We start from the raw sequence: 23,116 nt of genomic DNA on the forward strand, positions 1-23,116 counted from the left end.
AGGATTTAATAAGTGTCCGTGGGCATTCACTTCTTCTTTTTCTAGCGTTTGCCCTTCTTCCGTAGCCAGTCAACAGCGTCAGGTTGATGTCTGCTTGTTGCTGGCTTTGAAAGTGACTGGGATCCATGTGGATTCAGTCGGCTAGGAAGGATCATCAGTTTCCCCAATAAATGGGTACTCACGGGATGCACCACGAGAAGGTCGATCCAGGGCATTCACTAATGAATTTTTAAGCTCTTCCCAATGTGAAACAACAATAGCAGCAGAAACAACAAAACACGTTAACTTAAATAACAATAACAATAATAGAAGACACTTCTCAGAATGATATTGAAAGTTAACTGGGAAAAATTCCTTTAACCCTCTTAGTATAACTCTCAAATGATAACATAATTATTGTTTGTCACAAAGAATGAATCTAAGTGTTAATAACCACCCATGGTTAAGTATCACATTTAGTTCATGTTACAAAAAAAAAAAAAATTCATTCGTTTTTGGCTGTTCTTGGGAATAACAATGGTAGTATTGCCGTCTTGAAATTGATTATGGAGAAATAGAGCTTTACTTTTTCTTACGAGTAAGTCCTGATAAAGGATTTTGAGCAAGTGGTTAAGAATATCTGTGATTGTTTACAAAAAATGGAAAAAAAAAAACCTCAGTCATTATCAACATCATCTCCTGCAATTCCAACATATGTCTTGTGACAACAAACCTGCTTTCTTCAAGAAGATAGTTTATTATTAAAGGGAAATGACTGGACTCAGAAATTCATAAAATGCATGTTAGTGACAAGCTTAACTACTAAGATAGACCTAAATTATTCCAGAAAATGTCCTTGGGCATGTTATTATTATTTTTTTAAATAATTATTTTTTGGATAGAGTCAGAGAGAAATTGAGAGACAAAAGGGAACTAGAGAGGAGAGAGAGACCTGCAGCTCTGCTTCACTATTTGCAAAGCTTCCGCTTTACAAGTGGGCATGAGGGCCTTGAACCCAGGTCTTTTTCATGGTAACATATGCTCTCAGCCAGGTATATCACCACTAGCATCCCCACCCTCTTTTTGGCATGTCCTTTTAAATACAGCTTTTGTTTGTTTATTTATTTACTTATTTATTACTATGTCTTTGACTGTAGACACATCTTATTCTAACTGTGACTGCTGGAAAAATATACAATCTGTTCATGCTTTTTTTTTTTTTTAATTGAGAGAGGGAGGGAGGGAAGAAGGAGGGGGAAAGAGGCAGAAACAGAGATATCAAAACATTGTTCTGCCATTTTATGATGCTCTATTTGTTCTTTGTCTCTCTTGTTAGTACCAGGGATCAAACTCAGGGCCTCAAATGTGCATGGCATGCACTTTGCCACTGAACCAACTTCCCAGGCCTTCCTGAATACTATTTCTTTTTAAAATTTTATTTATTTATTTATTTGTCTCCAGGGTTATTGCTGGGGCTCAGTGCCTGCACTACGAATCCACTGCTCCTGGAGGTTATTTTTCCCATTTTGTTGCCCTTGTTATTGTGCTTGTTGTAGTCGTATAGCTGTTGTTGTTGTTGGATAGAACAAAGAGAAATGGAGAGAGGAGGGGAAGACAGAGAGGAAGAGAGAATGATACCTGCAGACCTGCTTTACCACTTGCGAAGCGACCTCCTGCAGGTGGGGAGCTGGGGGCTTGAACCGGGATCCTTATACTGGCCCTTGCGCTTTGCGCCATGTGCGCTTAACCCACTGCGCTACTGCCCGATTTCCCCCTGTATACTATTTTAAGGGAAGAAAATTACACTAGTTTTGTCCCAGGAAGGGAAGCGTGTGAAATATCCCTTTCAAGTGGCAGTCTTGACATTTAGCATACTTTTCCCATACCAGAGCTAAGCCACATGCTGAAACCCCAACCTGCCAGTGCTGCTGCTCTTTTCCATGTTTGGCACTATCTATACAGCGATTTTCAAAGCAGGTTCCAACTCGCTTGGGAAGACTTTCAAATATTGTATACGTAGCCTGACAGACCCATACACAAGGACTGAATTCCTCATCAATGTGCCACACAGTTAATTCTCCAGTCACTCCAAGTTAGAATTAAACAAGTTCTGCACAAAAGTCACCCTGTTAGAGATTCTGGTTTTTCTCTGTAGGTACAGAAATACTTCTATTTGCCATCAGCATTTTGCATTTTTTAACTGATTGTATTACTTTCCGCCCAAAAGACTTAAACAAGTTTTAGTGGGGTAACAATTTTTCGGATGAAGTATCTATGCAAGTAGGGCATAAGAGAAAGAGAAAGGAGTTATAACAATCAACAGCAAGGTGTTGACTATAAGCTACTAATACTTTAAGCACTATGTATAATAGTTCATTTAATCCTCCAAGCAATTTTAAGACATAGGCACTTTATGTTGATAAGGAACAAACTGACATGACTAAGGTTATCCAGTGTAAGAGCCTGGATTCAATCTAAGGCAGTCTGATATCATGGCCAGATTTCTTAGCTATTGAATTATATTTTCTCTCATTAGAGCTGACCTCAACATCAGATACTCCTCTTTTTTTCGGTAGTATTATCTAACAATGGATATCACTAACTTAATCACATCTACTCGCCAGAAAAATAACTGCTTCATGAGTACTCTTCATGTTTGCCTCTCTGACCCTTTAAAATGTTATGTATTGTTGTATATGTCTAGGGAAGTCTGTTTACTGGAGGTGCCTACATATTTTGAGACATGCATCACTCTTAGTTAAAAGGCATTGTATATGCCCTTACTTGCTTTTCACTGTAAACCAATGAGGTGAAGACAATTCATAGGAGTCACTGTTTGTGGTTGCCGTCATGGGAAGTCGGCCAGAATTCTTGATGCTCCATTGAATAGTCAGTGTACTACAGAACATGCAAACGTTCAGTTTTCTAGTGTATTGAGACCTGGCCTGCTAAAATGTGAAAGTATACACACACACACACACACACACACACACCAGTAGATAACCAATCTAATATTGACTGATACATATATTTTGGTATGTAAAATTTATGCCTGTCGAATCCCACTTGGATTAAGATTTATCTACATTTTCTACACTCTTAGGCAGTCTAGTTATTTTTTTTCTCTTAAATGTGTAGGTATGCATGTAGTGCCATCTGTTTCAGTCAGATTAAGACACTTGGATTTTTCTCTAATATTATTTTTTTCCTAATAGAACAGATTGAATGATTTTTTTAAAAGGTCTGCACTTTTAACTATATAGGTAATTCTTATCATATAATATCTTATAAAGGACTACTATTTAATTTATTTATGGGGTACTTACTTTGTTTAAGTTGACTAATGTTCCTGTGTAGTCTGGATTTTGCTTTACTCTCTAAATGTTTTGGAGCCTGATCTTTATTTTAGTTTTCCTCAGAGGCAATATTATTGGTGCATCAGTTTAAAATTGTTTGTGGAACTCTGTCAAATATAATCAAGGAATTTCTGCCATCTCATATGTGAAGGCTCAACTTCTCAGTCTATGAGAATTTTTGGTAGAAATATTTGACAGACACAGTAAGGTACATTCAGGGACACTTAGATCTAGTTTCTATAGGTAGAATTCTAAGTATTTGTGTACCTGGATAAAGAGAACAAATTATACTTTTATTTTCACTTCTCTATAGTTGAATTTTATTATTTTTCCCAATTATGAATATTGACAAATTACCAGCTGCCTCATACTCCCAAGCTTGGTACTACCTATCCTTGTGACATGTCATCAAAATAGAAGACATTTTCATATTATATTGGAGTTGCTGCAGATTCACAAAATATCATTTATACTCATGCCTACTCAATAGTTATGGTAGTTAGCACACCGGCTTCTGATTATACATGATCACAATTCTCTCTCTCTCCTTTTGACCACAGATGCTTATACAACATTGCTGGGCACCATATGACATAATTCTACCACCAAACAGTAAAGTTGGAGGGTCACGTTTTGGTGAGTTAGATGTGGATGTTGTTTCCCAAGCCCTTATCTATAATGACTGGTGACAAAGAGATGAGTCAAAGACTTCCATAAAGTTTAATGCTCGTATTTTAGCTAAGCAACGAAAGTCTAAACACTGGTATCTTTAAATATGACCGAATTAGGGAGTTGGGCGGTAGCGCAACAGGTAAAGCACAGGGACCAGTTAGGATCCCGGTTCAAGCCCCTGGCTCCCCACTTGCAGGGGAGTCACTTCACAGGCGGTGAAGCAGGTCTGCAGGTGTCTCTTTGTCTCTCTTCCACTCTATCTCCCCCTTCTCGCTCAATTTCTCTCTGTCTCTATCCAATAACAAATAAATAAAAAATAGAAAACCCAACTTCTCATTAAAAAAATGACCGAGTTAATATTTATTTTACCTTAAGTTATATAATTCATATTATATTACTATATCAAAAATTTTGTTTTGAACACTTTGATAACTATATATCTCTAAACTTGTTTATTTTTTAAATCTGTGTACTTTACATCATTTTTTTTTTGCCTTCAGGCGCTCGGACTTGGTGCTTGCATTTTGAATCCACGGCTCCTAGCTGCCATTTTTTCCATAGTTATTGCTGCTGCTGCTGTTGGATAGGACAGAGAGAAATTGAGAGAGGAGGGGAAGATAAAGAGGGGGAGAGAGAGACAGACACACGCAGACCCTGTGAATCGACGCCCCTGCTGCTGGGGATCTGGGGGCTCGAACCCGGATTCTTGAGCTGGTTGGTCTGTGCTTCACATTATGTGCGCTTAACCAGGTGTGCTACAACTGGGCCTTCATACTGTACATTTAAAAACAGTATTCTTTTATTTATTTATTTTTCCTTTTTGTTGTCTTTTTTTTTAATTGTTGCGGTTATTATTATTGCTGTCGTTGTTAGATAGGACAGAGGGAAATGGAGAGAGGAGGGGAAGACAGAAAGTGGGAGAGAAAGACACCTGCTTCTCCGCGTGTGACTCCCCTGCAGGTGGGGAGCGAGGGGCTTGAAAGGGGATCCTTACTCAGGTCTTTCCGCTTTGCACCACCTGCGCTTAACCCGCTGCGCTACCGCCGGACTCCTCAAAACAGTATTCTAAGAAATGAATCCGCCAGCGGGTAGGGGTGACAGCATAATGGTTATGCAAACAGACTCTCATGCCTGAGGCTCCTAAGTCCCAGGTTCAATCCCCCACACCACCATAAGCCAGAGCTGAGCAGTGCTTTGGTGTTTCTTTGTGTGTCTCTCTCTCTGCATCTCTCTCAAAAATAAAAAAAATTAATAAAATAATAATAAAAAAAAGAAATGAATCCGCCAGCTTTGCGGGAGTGTGTGAGAGATCAATTGCCACACCCTTCCGAAAAAAACAGATAAGCTCTATATGAAAGGTTTAAGTGTTAACTGGTATTCATGAATTAAGTACATCCTAAAATCAAGATGCTCTAGAACTAAAGGGGAAGGGAGTAAAGTGGAGGAGCCAGTGTGAACACATAGGAGGTGTAAGAAGGATATAAAATTTCTCCAAACAAAAGCTGTCTCCCCAGTCTGTTGTCCATGGTTATGCTAAAACTTGTAATTTATTAAAAACTCAATGCCACCCTTTGTTCTTAGGAAGCAGATTGTACCTCCTCTGGGATTAAACAAAATAGTTAATAGTTGTAAGGTGCATAGGAGTAAAAAGGAACCCCTATGGGCTGTGATTGGGCAAAAAAAAAAAGCAATTATATACAAAACGGAGGATACAATTAAGACAGTTCTTTGGCTCCTTACAAGGTGGAGGCCTTTCCCTAGCAGCAATTCTGTATTTTGTTTATATAACTGTGTGAATCCTTAAATAGTAACAGAATTCATAATATATATATATATATATATATATATATATATATATGACAAAGGAAGGTAGCTGATGATTTTTGTTCATGACATCATTTAAGGAAAAACTAGGATATATTAAGCTATGTAGTGTGTGTGCATATGCGTGTCTGTGAGAGGGAAATCAAACATACCTAATTTGAAATGTCAAAACGTTATGGAGGAGTGTCCTTAAGTAAATAAAAATGGAAATACCTCATGATATAGCAATACCACTCTTAGGTATATATCTGAAGGATATGAAAACACCGATTTAAAGGGGCATATTCACACTTATGTTCATGGATCTATTACTCATATAGCTCAGGAGTGGAAGAAATCTAAATGGACATTGACAGACATCTAGATGAAAAGCTAGGGGATATACATTCAATGGAGTAAGACTGCAATTAAAAATTACATACTATATATATAAAATGGATGGAAGTAGAGGTGATTTTTGTGAGTGGAATAAGGAACTTTTTAAAAGAACTACTGGATAACTTCACTTATTTGAGGAATATAGATAACTGAAATATATGAACCTGAAAAAAATAAAGAGTATTTTCCATAATCTAAGACTGTGAGATTTATGGAAATTATCAAGGGTAAGAAGAGGCATGAAACTTTGGTGGAGGGTGTGATGTGAAGCTATTTTCCTGTAATTTGATAATCTTGTAAAACGTTATTAAATCACTAATATTTTTTTTTGTCTCATGGTCAAACACTTTGGTGAAGACAAAACTTGGAAAGATGCTGAAATTTCAGACTAATTTTTGAGAAACTTTATAAAACATAACAAGGCACTGATGATCATGAAAATAACAATATAACTGTGTTTTCCAAAATCTTCAAAACTCATTTTACCTGTCACATTATTAATTTAAAAATAGACTAGGGAATTTAGACTTTCTAACTGACCTCCGTTCTACAAGAGAGGAGAAAGTGGTATGATATATAATAAGCTTGTATCTGATATTTCAATAAGTGACTTTTTGTGGATAATTAACACCTATTATTTACCACTGACCAGTAAGAGGGTTATGTCTGTAGGAAAAACTTGAATGAAAGGATTGAAATAAATGTTCCTGAAATTCATGAAATTGGTTTTCATTTGACAAGTACTCATGGGTCATATGCCAAACCTGGGTGTAGGGGGCAAGATAAAGGATCCAGTTCCCCAGGAATTAGTCTGCTATAGCATGCCAACTCCTTATTTCCCTCAAACATAGTACTTAGATTTTCTATTTTGTTTATCATTGAAGAGCTCACACTTCTTATACAAGAAAAAGACAATATTAAGAATTTTTAACTTTAGTAGATACAATTTTTTTTTTTTTTTGCTTTAAGACCTGTGAAAATGCTAATCATCACATAAAAAGTGCTTATTTCATTCTAGAGTTCTTCCATTTGATTCTACATTTTGGCTTACTAATAATATAGAACAGAGTAATGACAGAACAGCAACTTTCCAGTGGTAATAACCTTTTTGTTAGTGACCAACAGCTGTCAAAAGCTCTTCATTTATGAAAAGATAAACTAGGAGTCGGGTGGTAGCGCAGCTGGTTAAGCGCAGGTGGCGCAAAAAGCAAGGAGCAGGGTAAAGATCCAGGTTGGAGACCCCGGCTCCCCACCTGCCTGGGAGTCGAGAGTATGTTATTATTTTTTTTAATTGAAAAGTTGAGTTTCTATAAAGTATTATATTTTACTTTAAAGCCATAAGAAGGGGCTGAGTGCTAGTACAACTGGTCCTCATCTACAGGGGAGCAAATTTCATGAATAGTGAAGCAGTGCTGCAGATCTCTCTCTCTCTCTCTCTTTTTTCTTGTTCTTATTATTTTTTTTTTGCCTCTAGGGTTGTTGCTGGGGCTTGGTACATACCCTAGAATCCACTGCTCCTGAAGGCCATTTTTTCCTTGCATTGCTCTTGTTGTTTATTGTTGTTGTTGTTATTGTTTTCATTGTTGTTGAATAGGACAGAGAGAAATAGAGAAGGGGAGGACAGAGAGGGGGAGAGAAAGATAGACACTTCTAGACCTGCTTCACTGCTTATGAGGCAACCCCCCTGCAAGTGGGGAGAGGGGGCTTGAACCAGGATCCTAACAGGTGCTTGTGCTTTTGTGCCATGTGCGCATAACCCTCTGCACTACCGCCCGACGCCCTCTCTTTTTCTATTTCCCCTTTCCCTCTCAATTTCTCACTGTTTCTATTCTAAATAAGCACATAAAAATAAATGTTTTTCTTAAAATAAGGAAATACCTAGATTTAATTTCCTCTATCTTATGGTTGTTAGACTTGGCATTATTTATTCTCTTTTACTCTTGGGCAATACTATTTAGTTTAACAAAGATTTTCATGAGCACTAAAGACAAACATACAGCCCTCAATGGTATGTAACTAGCGTTTTATCTTCATGATCTGCTTTTTCACAAGCACAAGCCTTAAATGTTCCCTCCTTTCAGTCAAGGAAGAATAATTATGTAGAAATAAAATGACCTTTCATCAAGAACACTGAGCACAGAAATCTGGATTGATATTTGGAGGCAACATCTTATATGTATATACACACACACATATATTTTTTTTTTTAACATTTTAGAACTTCATTCAGTATATGAAAAATAACAGGTTAACCAGAAAGGTTAAGAAAACAGAATCTTTGACCCTTCCATGAAGGTGACATAAGTACACAGACTTAGAAAGCAAACATGAAGGGACCATGAAACTCTGCTGGATACATTTTCTGGATTCAGAGTTCTTTCTTAAAAAAAAAAAAGTAAGATGGTACTTTTATCAATTTATAATTATTGTTAGTTCCAGAACCAGGTAGAAGTTCCTGTTTCCTTAATGTACCTTTTAAACACAGCCTGCTATTTTGTTGCATGTTACTCACGTTGTCACATGAGCCCTAGAACATTTGAATTGCACCACTGTATTTATGTTTTCTTATATTTCAAACGCCTGCCTCTTGCATACCTGCCTCTTGGAACTCAAAGCAGCTCTATGCTGCCAGAGGAAATAGCAGCAGGCTTTCACTGGGCAGTGCAGATTACTCCACTGACACATACATAGCCCTGCCACTCCTGTCCTGCACAAGCACACTGGAGGCCACTTTAGGCTAGCCCTACTCCACAGCTGGCCCTCACCACCAAAAAGCCTTCTGTGTTTTTGTCTGCTGTTCATCACCACCAATTTCCGGACACTCAAAAGACCTTGATTTTTCTGCTCAAGGTTAAAAAAGAAAGAAAGGAAGAAAGATAGAAAGAAAACGTCACAAAACACCTTATCTAGAAATAATCAGACCAGTAACTAGAAAGGCACTGTAGAGGGGGAGAAAAATCCCAGAAATGTTAAATACCAGAGGAAGAGAATGAAATCACTGCCACTGCCAAGAAGTTTACCCAGATGATGAGCTCATTAATTATCTGAGTTAATAACTGTGTCTGTGTATTTAATTGTTTTCCTTTTAATACTCATCTCATCCTTTATCCCCCCCACCCCCACCCCCATCCTCTCACCTGCCAGCCGTCTGTCTCTGGTGTTTTTCCAAATAACATCCAAGGCTCTAGCTGTGGAGTCTCGGATGTGATCACTAAAGGACCTCCGGAGAGGGGCTCTCTGGGGCCGAGCCATCACGTGGTCCTCAGGGTCCCCCATCCACCCGCAGAAGACTTCAGTGCAGCCCAGGCTCAGCGACCATCCTACTAGTCAGTCTCTTCCTGGATATCCTTTCCTGCTTGCAGGCTGTCGCTCTGCCAGGCCCAGGCAGTGAGAATCCTGGGCGGGGGAGCGAGCCAGAAGGGAGCCTGCACCTTCAGGATCCCAGCATAGCTATCGCACTGCGGCCCTGGGAAGCGCCGACTGCAGGCGGCCTCCTGGACCTCAGCCAAGCGCCAAGCGCGCAAGCCTCTGCCACATCTGGAAAGGCTTACAAATGAGCCAAAGACACACTAGCGCCTTTCTGGAGCTACTTTTGTGGCTATCTAGATGATTCTAGCTTCCTGTGTAACCCAATAACTTGACTGGATACATGCTAATACTTTCTTAAAGTACCTCGCTTTCCCTGGCAATCCAGGCAACCTAGAATATTTTTGGAGGAAAGGTAGGGCAGGAGGGCAGGAGGTAACAATAAATAAATAGATAAATAAATAAATAAATGAAAGGTGAGGGAGTGCACAAGGGATAGCACTCCAACTTTTAAAGTTAATTTTCAATCACATTTGTATTTGATAAACTCACCGTGGTTTTTAAAATTAGATTAAAATGTTCTAGGAGATAAGTACAATAATTAGTTGTGGTTGTAAGAATGTACATATGACTTTAAGAAATACCCTACAGATCATTCTGGGGTCTCTCTAGGAAAACAAATAATTTCTTCTCTAGGAAATAAATACTTGACTTTTAAATATCAACAATTATATTAACAAAATATTACTCTTTTTTTCTAATTCTGTTTCACCCTAAAATAATTTTTTATTAGTGACTTAGTAATGATTAACAAGTTTGTACAATAACAGGGGTACAATTCTATACATTGGTGAGGTCCTCTGCCCAGGAAAGGCAGGCCAACATCATGGTAGTGTTTTCCAACTTCTCTCTGTGAATGAGATCATCCTATATTCATCCTTCTCTTTCTGCCTTATCTCACTTCACATGATTCCTTCAACTTCCATCCAAGATGAGGTGAAGGTGAATTCACCATTTTCATTAGCTGAGTAGTATTCCACTGTATATATTACAACTTGCTCAGCTACTCATCTGTTGTTGGACACCTGGGTTGCGTCCAACTTTTAGCTATTACAAATTGTGCTACTATGAACATATGTATACACAGATCTTTTTGGATGTTTGTGTTTGGTTCCTTAGACTATATCCTCAGGAGAAGAATTGCCAGGTCATAGGATAGGTTAACTTCTAGCCTTCTGAGAGTTTTGCAGACTGCCCTCCACAGAGCATAGGGGTTGGACCAATTTATATTCCCACCAACAGTGCAAGAGAGAGTTCCTTTGTCCCTACAGTCTCTCCAACATTTGTTTCTGCTACCTTTTCACAGGGGTGAAGTGGTCTTATTGTTGTCTCTGATAATCAATGACTTGGAACATTTTTTTTTTTCATATGTTTGCTGGCTTTTTGGATCTCTTTTGTGGTGAATATTCTGTTCATCTCCTCTCCCCATTTTTGGATGGGTTCACTGTTTTTTTTTTTTTTTTTTTTTGTAGTTGTTGCTGAGTTTGGTGAGCTCTCTCTACATTTTGATTATTAGCCTCTTGTCTTATGTATGGCATGTAAAGATATTCTCCCATTCTGTAAGAAGTCTCATTGTTTGGGTGGTGCTTTCTTTTGCTGTGCAGAAGCTTTTTAATTTGGTGTAGTCCCATTGGTTTATATTTGCTTTAGTCTTCTTTGTAATTGCATTGAAGATGCCTTTAAAATTTAGGTGGAAAAGAGTTCTACCAATATTTTCTTCTAAGTATTTGATAGTCTGGTGTAATATCCAAATTCTTGATCCATTTAGAATTTACTTTTGTGTTTGGTGGAATATAGTGGTTCAGTTTCATTCTTCTGATCTAACATCTAGTTATATTATAGCACAAGGCAACATAATGACAAAGCACTCTACTCGACCAGGTAAGGTATCTTCTGCCACCAAGATTCTCTTTATCTTGCCATACATCTGTTTGATTTTATTATTATTATTATTGGAACTCTTATAGGCATTGATCTGAGTATGCGTTTCTTTTCTTAATACGGGGAAATTGTCAGTTAATATTTTTCCAAGTATGACTTCTGTCTCATTCTCCTTCATTTGGCATTGCTAAGATGCAAATGTTATTCTTCTTGATGCTTACATTATCTTCATTTGTTTAAGATTTTTTTCTTTTCTTCTGTTTTTTTTCTAATGGTTTCCTCTATAATCTTCTCTAGCTAACCACTTTAACCTTTGGCTTCTGTCTTTTTGCTGGCATTCCCTTTTACTGTATTTAAACTCAGTGGCTGTATTCTTTAGTTCTTTCATTTCTGTTAGGACTTCTTATTTTCTCTCATACTTTTCGCTGACTTAGTTCAAGTTTTCTTTCATTGAACTTCTTACTTCAGTGAGCATCCTTTGGTCCATTGCTTTAAAGTCTTTCTTAGGAAGTTTATATAGCTCTGTTGAATTTGTGTTTTCTGCAGATCATTGTTTTGGTCTATCCATGCAAGTAATTTCCTCTGACTTATGTTTAGTATTCTGTGACGGACTGGGCCAGAAGGTATGTGCTTACAAGGGCCTGGGTGGTGAGAGGGGTTCCATAGTCAAAAGTGCCAGAGGCTATTGCATGGAGGTTGAGCCATTCTGGATGGTGACTAGAAGTTTGAGGTTATAAGGGCTCATTAGCCAGTAGGTTGCTATGGCTGGACAGCATACTTTATCTTCCACCAGAGGAAGATGGGTTCTGAAATTGGGGCAGATTGGAATGTTCCTACTCATGAACACAGAATGTGAGCTCAGACCTATAGAGATACAGACGCTACATAGGCTCCTAAGCTGAATATGGGCTCCAGATCAGATCAAATTGATGGGGTTTACAGTCAACAATATTTATACACCTTTCCCATATTTGGGAGCTACTCTCTTGATCCAGCCTTCTAGCCCTTTTTACCAGCCATGACATCATCTCCCCAGACCATAACTTGGGTCCACCTGCATATCAGAGGTCAGGCTCAGGAAAAAAACTAGTATAGTCATGGGCCCATGGGAATATAACTAAAATAGGCCTACTAGCTATCTGCAAAACAGAGATGCCCAACTCTTCATCTGCACTATTCCAGCCTTTAGGTTCATGATTAGTCAATGATTTGTTTGGGTTCATAGGTTAACTGTTCTTCTTTTTTTTGCCTGTAGGCTTATTGCTGGGGCTCAGTGCCTGCACCATGAATCCATTGCTTCTGGAGGACATTTTTACCCCCTTCATTGCCCTTGTTGTTGTAGCCTTGTTGTAGTTATTATTGTTATTGTTGATGTCATTTGTTGTTGGATAGGACAGAGAGAAATGGAGAGAGGAGGGGAAGAAAGAGAGGGGGAGTGAAAGACAGACACCTGCAGACCTGCTTCACCGCCTGCCTGTGAAGTGACTCCCCTGTAGGTGGGGAGCCAGGGGTTCCAACTGGGATCCTTAAGCCGGTCTTTGCACTTTGCACCACTTGAGCTTAACCCGCAGCTCTACCGCCAGACCCCACGTTAACTCTTCTTTCAGCCACCATGTTCTAACATGATGCCAACTGGACTCTCCTGGACAGATGACTCCACCAATGTGTCCTGGAGCCCCTCTTCCCCACAGCCCTTCCCCACTTGGGAAAGAGAGAGACTGGCTGGGAGTATGGATCGACCTGCCACACCCATGTTCAGCCTGGTAGCGATTACAGAAGCCAAACATTCCACCTTCTGCACCTCGTAATGATCCTGGGTCCATACTTCCAGAGAGGTAAAGATTAGTGAAGCTATCAGGGGAAGGAATAGGATACAGAGTTCTGGTGGTGGGAATTTTGTGGCGTTGTACCCCTCTTATCCTATGGTTTTTGTCAGTGTTTCTTTTTTATAAATAAAAATAAAATAAAATAAAGAGCCTAGGGCCCAAGACTAGGTGGTGATAGCATGTACTACTGTGGGGTGGCAGGGAACAGAGTCTGGAAGACTGTGGACTGGCAAGGGAGAAGTAGGGTGCTATTACTACTTGGTGTGTTTTAGGAGGTCTGCAGGATGTTTGCAGGTTATGAGTGTTATTTTTTAGCAGTCGGGTATGAAATGGTGAGTACAGGGTCTATCTGTTTTCCAGGAATTAACTCTTTTGATAAATGTTTCAGAGACCCTAGATCAATCTATTACTAGCTAGAAGTAGGTGGGGTTCTCCTCCCAGATTCTGCCCCAAGGTGTGCTACAATGGAGATTGAATTACATTATAGCATCCTCTAGTCCTGCTCTCAGCAAGGTTGTAAAGGCCATCAGGATGGCTTCTGCTGTGATTCACTTGAGTTCTACACTATAAAGAACTCTTCCCAAATGCAGCCTGTTGATGTGTGGTGGGGTTTCTTTCTTACAGAAAGGCATGTCTCTATGTCATCAACATCTGGATGCTGACCTGTTGACCTTTTCTATGCAAAAGTCTTTTGTGCTTCAGGACTATTTCTACATAGATTTTTCTATATATTGGTGTAGCTTTGCTGTTATTGTGGGAATAAATAAACACATGTCCTTTCTATTCAATCATTTTGGTGCCACCTTGTCAAAACCTATTTATTTATTTATTTGCCTCCAGGGTTATTGCTGAGGCTTGGTGCCTGCACTATGAATCCACTGCTCCTGGAGGCTATTTTTTTCTCCCCCTTTGTTTTCCCTTGTTGTTTTATCATTGTTGTGGTTATGATTATTGCTGTTCTTGTTGTCTTTGTTGTTGGATAGAACAGAGAGAAATCAAGAGGGGAGGGGAAGACAGAGAGGGAGGGAGAAGGATAGACACCTGCAGTCCTGCTGCACCACTTGTGAAGCGACTCCTCTGCAGGTGGGGAGCTGGGGGCTCGGACTGATCCCTAAGCTGGTGCTATGCACTTCCAGCCATGTGTGCTTAACCTGTTGTTCTCCCACCAGACCCCTCAAACCTACTTATTTTAAGTAAAGGTTCCATAAGGTAGAATGATCTATAGATCAAACCTAAGAGGGTAAAATGTTTTAAAGTGGAAAATAAATCAACAAAAATGAAAGTTTCATGCATTGAGTGGTGGTACACTTGTTTGAACATACATGCTTCCATGTACAAGATTTTAAGCCCCCAAGTCCCACTTCTTTCTACAAGAAAGAAGTTTCACATGCAGTGAAGGAGTGCTGTAGATGTCTCTCTCCCTCTTTATGTCTTTCCCTCTCAATTTCTCTCTGTCCTTTAGAATATAAGAAAAATTAAATAAAATAAAAAATAAAGCAAAAATTTAAAAAGAACCCAAAACTTTTGTGGGTAGACTATAGGAGAGTGATTATATATAGGACACAAATAGATAAATAAATGCTTCAAAACACTGTGAGTTTTAAATTATGGATTTTACTATGCCCCCATAACAGTGCTGATAACTTGGTCTCTCATTTCTGGAAACTCCAGATTTTATTGTGAGGCTATTTTCACTTCTTGTGAATGAATCTCAGTGACATATTCTGAGTGTAAATCTTATTCTAATACATAGGAAACTTTAAGCTATTTTTGTTTTTGAATTTATCTCTGTGGTAGGAATGTTACACACAGAAATGTTACATTAGAAATGCTAGAAAATGTGCTTTTAGATTTATTGCTTATAGAATTATTCCTCAAGATTTATTTTCACAACTTTCAAATAATCTGTGTCTTTTGTAGTCAGACACAGTAATCTGTGTCTTTTGTGTTAAGTGAGAACAGTATGTGATAATTAGTGTTGTCTCACTTGGCAGATGGAGAAAGTGGGAATCTGAGAAATCGATTAGTTTATTTTCAGGGTCCCACTGGGAATTAACGAGGGGAGGGGAGAGAAATGATAGTGGTATCATGTTTTGATGGTTTTTCAGTTTCTTATTTTTGTTATAAAGGACTAGTTTCAGTCATTGGTGGAGCTGCTTTCATACCTAAAGAAACTTTGCAAATTCTTCCAAATCCCTGGAGAGCATAGATTCATGACTTGTATATAAGCTAGAGGTTTCAACTCAAGTGGGTTGTTAATATTTTCCATTTTAGAAAACCTTCTTGCTCTGGCAATGTATAGTATATTTTATCTAACTTTGTGTAATTTATAAATTTTTACTTCTTACTGCAAACAAAAATTTGGATTTTACAGTGTATCTAGTTTCCCTTGTGCATTGAACTAATATTCACTTTTCAGCTATGATTTATTTTATTTTTTTACATATGAGGCAGAGAAAAAGAGAAAGAAAATACAGAACACTTTTCTGGTGCATGCAACACTAGGTATCAAGCCAGGAAATTCAAGTAAACAAGTCAGGTGCTTTAGCAGTTTAACTATTTCTCTGGTCACACCTTTGACTTTATAGTCTTCTTTTGCTCAAAGTGAAGGACAGTTTTTTAAATAATGTGAACAATAAGGAGAGATATAACTTGTATTGGTAGTCAGTACCATATTTAAGACCTGGATCTTTGGCATGGGAGGACATTGTGAAAGCCATTTTGATTAAATCATTTGAAAATCTAGTCACTATAGCTAGACAGTGAGTTCAGTGAAAGCCACTATCTACTGTGATGTAACAGACCTGCGCAAAGGGAAGTAACTCAATAATTGTTGTCATCTTCATTTTACTGGTCTCTAAAATTCACAAGAAAAGTTTATAGTATAAAGACACTAATTCTCAGGGGCTGGATGGTGGTGAACCTGTTACACATGTTACAAGGTGCAAGCACCCAGGTTCCAACCTTGGGTCCCCAACTGCAGGGGGAAAGCTTTTTGGTGGTGAAGCAGTGTTGCAGGTGTCTCTCTGTATATTTCCCTATCTCCCCCTTCCCTCTTGATTTCTGGGTATCTCTAGCCAATAAATAAATAAAGATAATAATAAAAAAAAGATGGTATAATTCTCAAGAATCATGCATTTTCACCCTAATGAATAACACCCATCCAGTAGGTTATATTTAGCTTATAACTATTTTCATTTTGAAATGTTTATTTAATGTAACTGTATTTAGCACATTTTCTCTGGCATAGGTGTCGATTTTCTTCCACCTTCTATATTTGGAATCCTAATTATTACACAAAAATTGGTTGAAAATCTTTGTGTTAGCCTCTGTTAAATGCTCTCTACCAAAGGGCTCAAGGAAAGATTTTTTTTTTTTACACAATGTACTAAATATTGATGTTTGGTAGACTGACTAGTAGGCTACAATGATGATTTTCTTCAAATTAGTGAACCATCTCTGATTTAGGGGCACCTAAGATCCTCTTACAAGGCCTAATTATATAATACTTTAATATTTTGTTGAGTGCGTGTGTGTGTGGGGCAGATCCAGGGCCTCATATATAGGTAATTTAACCAGACCTGGACCACATTTCTTCCTTCCTTCCTTCCTTCCTTCCTTCCTTCCTTCCTTCCTTCCTTTCTTTCTTTCTCTCTTTCTTTCTTTCTTTCTTTCTTTCCTTCTTACTTCCTTTTTTTCTTTTTTTCATTCAGATAGAGGAAATAAGAGCAATATCATAATACTAGTATCTCTGTGTGTGTGGTCCCTGGGTCGCGTGCATGAGAAGTCCTATACTCTACTTGGTGAACTATCGCTCTGTTTCAATATTTTTATTTTTAGCTAGTGTGTAAAACATATAAGTATAGTGATAAATGCACATAGTTTATAAATAATGAAATGCATATGCAGGGTTCTATGTTCAGAATATATTACTAATGGCACACAGTGGTCAAAGAAATTCAGAGATAACTGTCAGGGTAAAAACAACTTGTTGACATAACATTTTAAGCATTGCTAAAGAAGGGGCTGACTCAAAGCTTGGAATAGTGGAGAGGAAGTGTTAGGGGGATATTCACTGCAAACTCTAGTGTACTTCTGCTTTCAGGTATATATTTTGCAGTAGTTTATGGATACGTGTGAACATATGCTCTCTCTCACAGAAACTGGTGTATATCCAGGTTTTGGGACTTTGTTAGAAAGTGAACCACCTGGGAAGGAATTGAGAGAGGCAGACTGGGAGAATGGACCGACCAGTCAATGCCCATGTTCAGTGGGGAAGCAATTACAGAAGCCAGACCTTCCACCTTCTACAACCCACAATAACCCTGGGTCCATGCTCCCAGAGGGATAGGGAGTGGGAAAGCTATCAGGGGAGGGGGTGGGATATGGAGATTGGGTGGTGGGAATTGTGTGGAGTTGTACCCCTCCTACCCTATGGTTTTGTTAATTTATCCTTTCTTAAGTAAATAAATAAATAAATAAATAAATAAATAAAAATAAAAATAAAAAAATTTAAAAAAGAAGGGGGCTGACAAGATCACTTTTAAGACAATAACAATTATCAATAACCTAATATAATATGCTGCCCCAGTAAATTTGGAACAATGGTTGGATGGTATACTCAGGCATATACATTCAGGGATAATTTAAAAGTCAGACTACACCAGTGAAAAAAAGTCATAGCAAATGAACCCAAACATTTGGCTATGTTACTATAACCTTTTGTTCACATATTTTCTTTTTTTAAAAATTAAATTATTTATTACTGGATGGAAACAGAGAGAAATTGACAGGAGAAGCGAAGTTAAAGAGGGAGAGAGACAGAAAGACATCTTTAGCCCTGCTTTACCACTTGTGAAGCTTTCCCCCTGCAGGTGGGGGCCAGGGGCTTGAACCTGGGTCCTTGCACACTGTAGTGCATACACTTAACCACGTGCATTACTGTCTGGCTCCTCATCACATATTTTCATGTATATTATTAATAAACTTCACATATTTTGACAAGACTTCAAATACTGTTAGTACCAAGAAGCTTGAATATTTTTGTAAAAAAATATTTTACTGGTTTCCTTAATGTTGTCTATGAAAGAGCACTGCAAATACACAAACACACATACATACAAGATAAAGATTTTCAGAAATTGGACAATTTCAGGCACAATAAATAGTCTATATCTTGGAGCTATTTTTGGCTTTGGACTTGTAGGTAAAATGAATAGTTTAAGCTCATCCTATGCTATAGATCTTCAATCATGCAAGAAAAGCAAAACTGAAATAGTGAAAGAAAAACAAAGGATGAATAGTGGGGGATATTGGGAAGGTAATTTTATAACTTATGTATAAAATATGATCCAGCAAAAGTTAAGTTACCTTTTATATAACATATTTTATCTGACTAGATTTTGTTTTTCCGAAATAGTTGCAGTTCGGGGCTGGGCAGTGACACACCCAATAGTGTGCACAGGTTTCCATGTGAAAGTACCTGGATTCAAGACCACAGTCTCTACCTGCAGAGGGGAAGCTTTATGAATGGTGAAGCAGTGCTGCAAGTGTCTTGTTCACTCTCTCTCTGTGTGTCCCCATTCCCTCTCAATTTCCTGCTGTCTCTTCCAACAAAAGAAGTGAAAAAATGTAAAAAAAAAAAAAAAGAAAAGAATGGACAGTAATAGATTTGACATGCTCGCACCGAGTCCCAGAAATAACCCTCATGGAAAAAGAAAGGAAGAAAGGATGGATGGAAGGGAGGAAGGGAAAAAAGAAGGAAGGGAGGGAGTGAATTACATTTCTTAGAAGGACACTTTGTTCTAAAATCAGTTAAAATTTTGAGATCTGGGCTGCAAGACAGCTCACTGGGATAGTAAAACCCAGGTTCAAACTTGGTCCTCCCCTCACTGAAGGAAACAGACGTGCTTTTTTTCTCTTTGCCTTTCTATCTGGAAAAAAAAAAGTCAGCCTGGAGTGATGAAACCTTGGTGACAACAGCAACAACAACTGGGATTTTCAGAGCTGATAAGTTAAGTCACCTAGATAGGTGCCCATTTTTGTCATGTATATGGCTCAAGTTTGAGTCCAGCCTTGACCTTATGGGGAAGCTCTGGTACTGTTATGTTTTCTTTCTCTCCTTTTGTTGCTCTACCTGTTTGAAAAGTTGAGCTTTGAAGCCCCAGGGTTTGCTGAATGAATGAATAAATGAATGTTGAGATAGTCATACAAAACATATTTTAGTTTTATAAATTATTATTTTTCCCTTAGCAGTGTCCCCTATTATTTTATTATCATGAGAAATGATTGAAGTGGTAATGCAGACCTTATTTTTTCTTTTTAAGATAGAGACAACAAGGCAGAGAGAGATACAAGGAGGGAAGAGAGAGAGCCAGAAACTACAGCACTGAAGCCTCTATTAATCTTGTGGAGACCTAGTTGGAAGCTAGGCTCCCACACAGGAAGGCAGCACATCACCAGAGTGAGCTATTTTACTAACAGAACTTAATTTTTAAAAGTATCTCAACAAAAGGAAAAGAGTAGCTTAAATTTCTTTGATTTTTCCCCCTAATCTAATTAATCTTGTTATGTATACATACTCAGTCTTTATAATGATCATGGTTGTTATATAGTGGGTTTCTGATATTGTACTGCATCATTAAAATAAACTGATTTCTGACACTTTTTTTCTCTATTGCTGAATAAAGAGTTAAGAATACCTATATCTTGGCAGCTGGGGCTATATAATTGATTAATTTAATAAGATTTACTATTCTTGGTGAAAATTATAATCCCTGTCCAAGGCCTGTTGGAGTTTGGAGCCATCCCATTTTTTTAATCTTCTGTCTGTCTAAACACAAACTGTCCTCCAGCTGGCTGTGCTGCACAATTGCCTCACAATGTCTTGTGCGCCCCACTGTGCTAACTCTGCCAATACCATTTTCTCTGCCTAGAAATATCTCAGATTTTCCTTCCTAGTTTTTCAAGGCTTTCTTTGTCTCCAGATCCTCTCTGAGTCACTCTAGCCCAAGTAACCCCTACCTCACCTAAATATGAAGAGCTTCATGACTATTTCACTACTGGGCTATAACCACTTCTCTTCCAAAGCAGACTAGGTGTATTTTTCAAAGCAAGTGTTCTCAAAGTCTAGAACAAGGAAATCACAAGACAATTAAATGGGAGAGGCAGGAAAAGCTGCATTTATCAACATAAGTTTCTATGTCTCCCTCTTTATCATTGATCCTCAACTTTATGTTGGAGAACAGATGAAGTGGGACAGAGAAAGAGCTGAGGGAAAGAGAATTGGTTGGACCAAACACTTAGATGGACTTACAACCTAGCATAGAGATAATAGGTTGTATTGAAGGGAAGGGGAAAATGTAAATTTACTAAAGAATTATATCAGTTTTCAGTCATGGGAATGGTGTGCTGTGTCATTTGAGCTGTGTCTAGGATTACGAAGTACAAATTAGGCAATGCTTATCTTTTCCTTTTCCACAAGGGTCCTGCCTCCCAGTTATCCAGAGTTGACATGGCATCAAATAGGTCCCTTGCAGCTGTAGCTCCTTAGCTCACACATAATTAAGAATTATTACTAAATGGGTACTTGAAGATACTATTGATGCTATTTCTAAATGTTTAGTCCTGGGAGTCTACATACTCTCTGTGAGTAGTGTTGTAGTTTTATAAGTATAGCACAGTGATGGATAAAAATGAACACTCAGAAAATATTTGGTGATATGTGTAATAAACATGTCATTTTGATAACCCTTTGGCATTATAGAAATTTTTATTAAGCTTATATATTTTGTTATGCAGCACAAACACTGAAGTACATATTACACTATATGCTTCTACTCCCCAGATGTTGTGACTACAGCAGCTATAAACATAAGGGTGCATATGTCCCTTTGCTTTGGTGTTTTCACATGTTTTTTTAAATATATGCGTAAGAGTGCTATTGTTGAATCATAAGGTATTTCCAGTTTTTGTTACATATAGTTTTTTTTTCTAAAAAAACTATACCAATTTTCATTTATACCTTAAAAAGGTATAAATACTCATTGACAGATGATTATCTAAAGAAGTTATGGGCTAGATACTCTGTGGAACACTACTCTCAATGAACAATGATGCTTTTCTGTCCTTTGGGACAAAATGGATAGAACTAGAGGTAATTATGTCTAGCGAAATAAGCAAAGAGGTGGAAAACTACTGGATGGTTTCACTCATATGTGGAATCTACAGAACTAAGACACATGAACTTGCAAAATAAACCAGAAGTAAACAAACTGTCTCTAAGACTTTGTGGAAACTATGGTGGTTGTCATTGGGATGGTGGAAGCCTAGAACTTTGATTGTGGATACAGTGTGAAACTATATCGAGTAATCTTACAATCTTATAAATCACTATTAATGACAAATTAAAAATGGCTTGACAAAAATGCCATTTAAATAAATTATGGGGTGTATTTTATGTTCAAGACATTAAAAATAAATCAGACATGGATTTTATTAAATAGTAGGGAAACAATTTAAATGATAATTATGGAGGGCATTGAGGTAGGAAAAAACTTATGGGAGATCCAAATACAGTATTAGAGAGATACAGGAGAAAGGACTGATTTCTGTCCTTCACTGGTGGAGACCTCAACTATGAAAATATGGAGGCAGTTTGAAGGGAACTTGTAGAAAAAAGATAATAGTATCAGCAAGGACTAAAGCTGGAAAGTATATACACATAACCCTAGATGGGTAAGAGTCCCAAAAAGTGTGAATATAGGCAAGAAAACTCAAACATCAGTATCATGTAACTTACTTAGTTTAGGAGGAAGTTCAGTGAGATAAAAATTTGATAGTAAACACTTCTATTCTACTAATTATAGCATCATTGCTAGCATGAGGCCAACCAGACCTTCCTGGACTGATGACCCCACCAATGTGTCATGGAGCTCTGATTCCCCAGAACCCCGCCCCACTAGGGAAAGAGAGAGGCAGCTGGGAGTATAGATCTACCTGTCAATGCCCATGCTCAGTGGGGAAGCAATTACATAAGACAGACCTTCCACCTTCTGCATCCCACAATGACCTTGGGTCCATACTCCCAGAGGGTTAAAGAATAGGAAAGCTATCAAGGGAGGGGATAGGATATGGAGTTGTGGTGGTGGGAATTGCATGGAGTTGTACCCCTCTTATCCTATGGTTTTGTCAGTGTTTCCTTTTTATAAATAAATAATAAAAAAACAGGATTCTGGAAAAAAAATAAAAAATATATAGCATCATTGTACACAGATACAAATATGTAATATTTTAGAGATGATAATGCTTACTGAAGTAAGGAAGGAAGCGAAAGACAATTACTGGATGTTTTCACTCATATGTGGAGTAAAGAGGATTGAGACACATTGAAAAGAAGAAATTGTAGCCAACCTGTCTCTAAGACTTTAAGGTGGCTATTGGGGGAGGAGGGATAGGAACCCAGGACTTTGTTGGTGGTTGTGGTATGGAATTATACTTCTGTTACCCTATAATCTTGTAAACAACTAATTAAAAAAACAAATATGTAACATTGTCCTATGAAATGAACATTTACTATTTGAGACAAACAAAATAAGATTCTCAAACTAGAAGATTAATAGCAATATTAAATCCATTAAAGTAAAAGTGAAAGTACTATGTCTACCTAATTTATTTTTAACTCCACAGACTTGATCAGATATGCATATTTTTGGCTATCCATATCATTTATGTAAGTACTAGAAGAAATAAAATAAGGCTAAAATATAGGGAATCTCAATTCTCTTATCCTCCTTCTTAAAAGGAAAACAAAACAAAAACCTAAACTCCCCAGGG

The 23,116-nt window shown here is 37.9% G+C and overlaps 1 protein-coding gene across 8 annotated transcripts in view; it reads right to left on the minus strand.

Annotated features, from left to right (window-relative positions):
• Positions 1-23,116, minus strand: part of DLC1 (DLC1 Rho GTPase activating protein) — a 438,486-nt gene that overhangs the window by 208,249 nt on the left and 207,121 nt on the right. Inside the window, exon 1 of one of the 8 annotated variants that reach the window (XM_060183268.1) lies at positions 9,347-9,635. The exons of 5 other annotated variants lie outside the window; for them this stretch is intronic. In XM_060183268.1, coding sequence (XP_060039251.1) covers positions 9,347-9,485 — 139 coding nt within the window. In that variant the 5' untranslated portion in view covers positions 9,486-9,635. Of the gene's footprint in view, positions 1-9,346; positions 14,130-23,116 lie in introns of those variants that run through there. 2 more of the 8 variants (XM_007519950.3, XM_060183287.1) reach the window with 2 other exon arrangements.

This window comes from Erinaceus europaeus, chromosome 2 (assembly GCF_950295315.1).
Source record: "Erinaceus europaeus chromosome 2, mEriEur2.1, whole genome shotgun sequence".
Taxonomy (NCBI): domain Eukaryota; kingdom Metazoa; phylum Chordata; class Mammalia; order Eulipotyphla; family Erinaceidae; genus Erinaceus; species Erinaceus europaeus.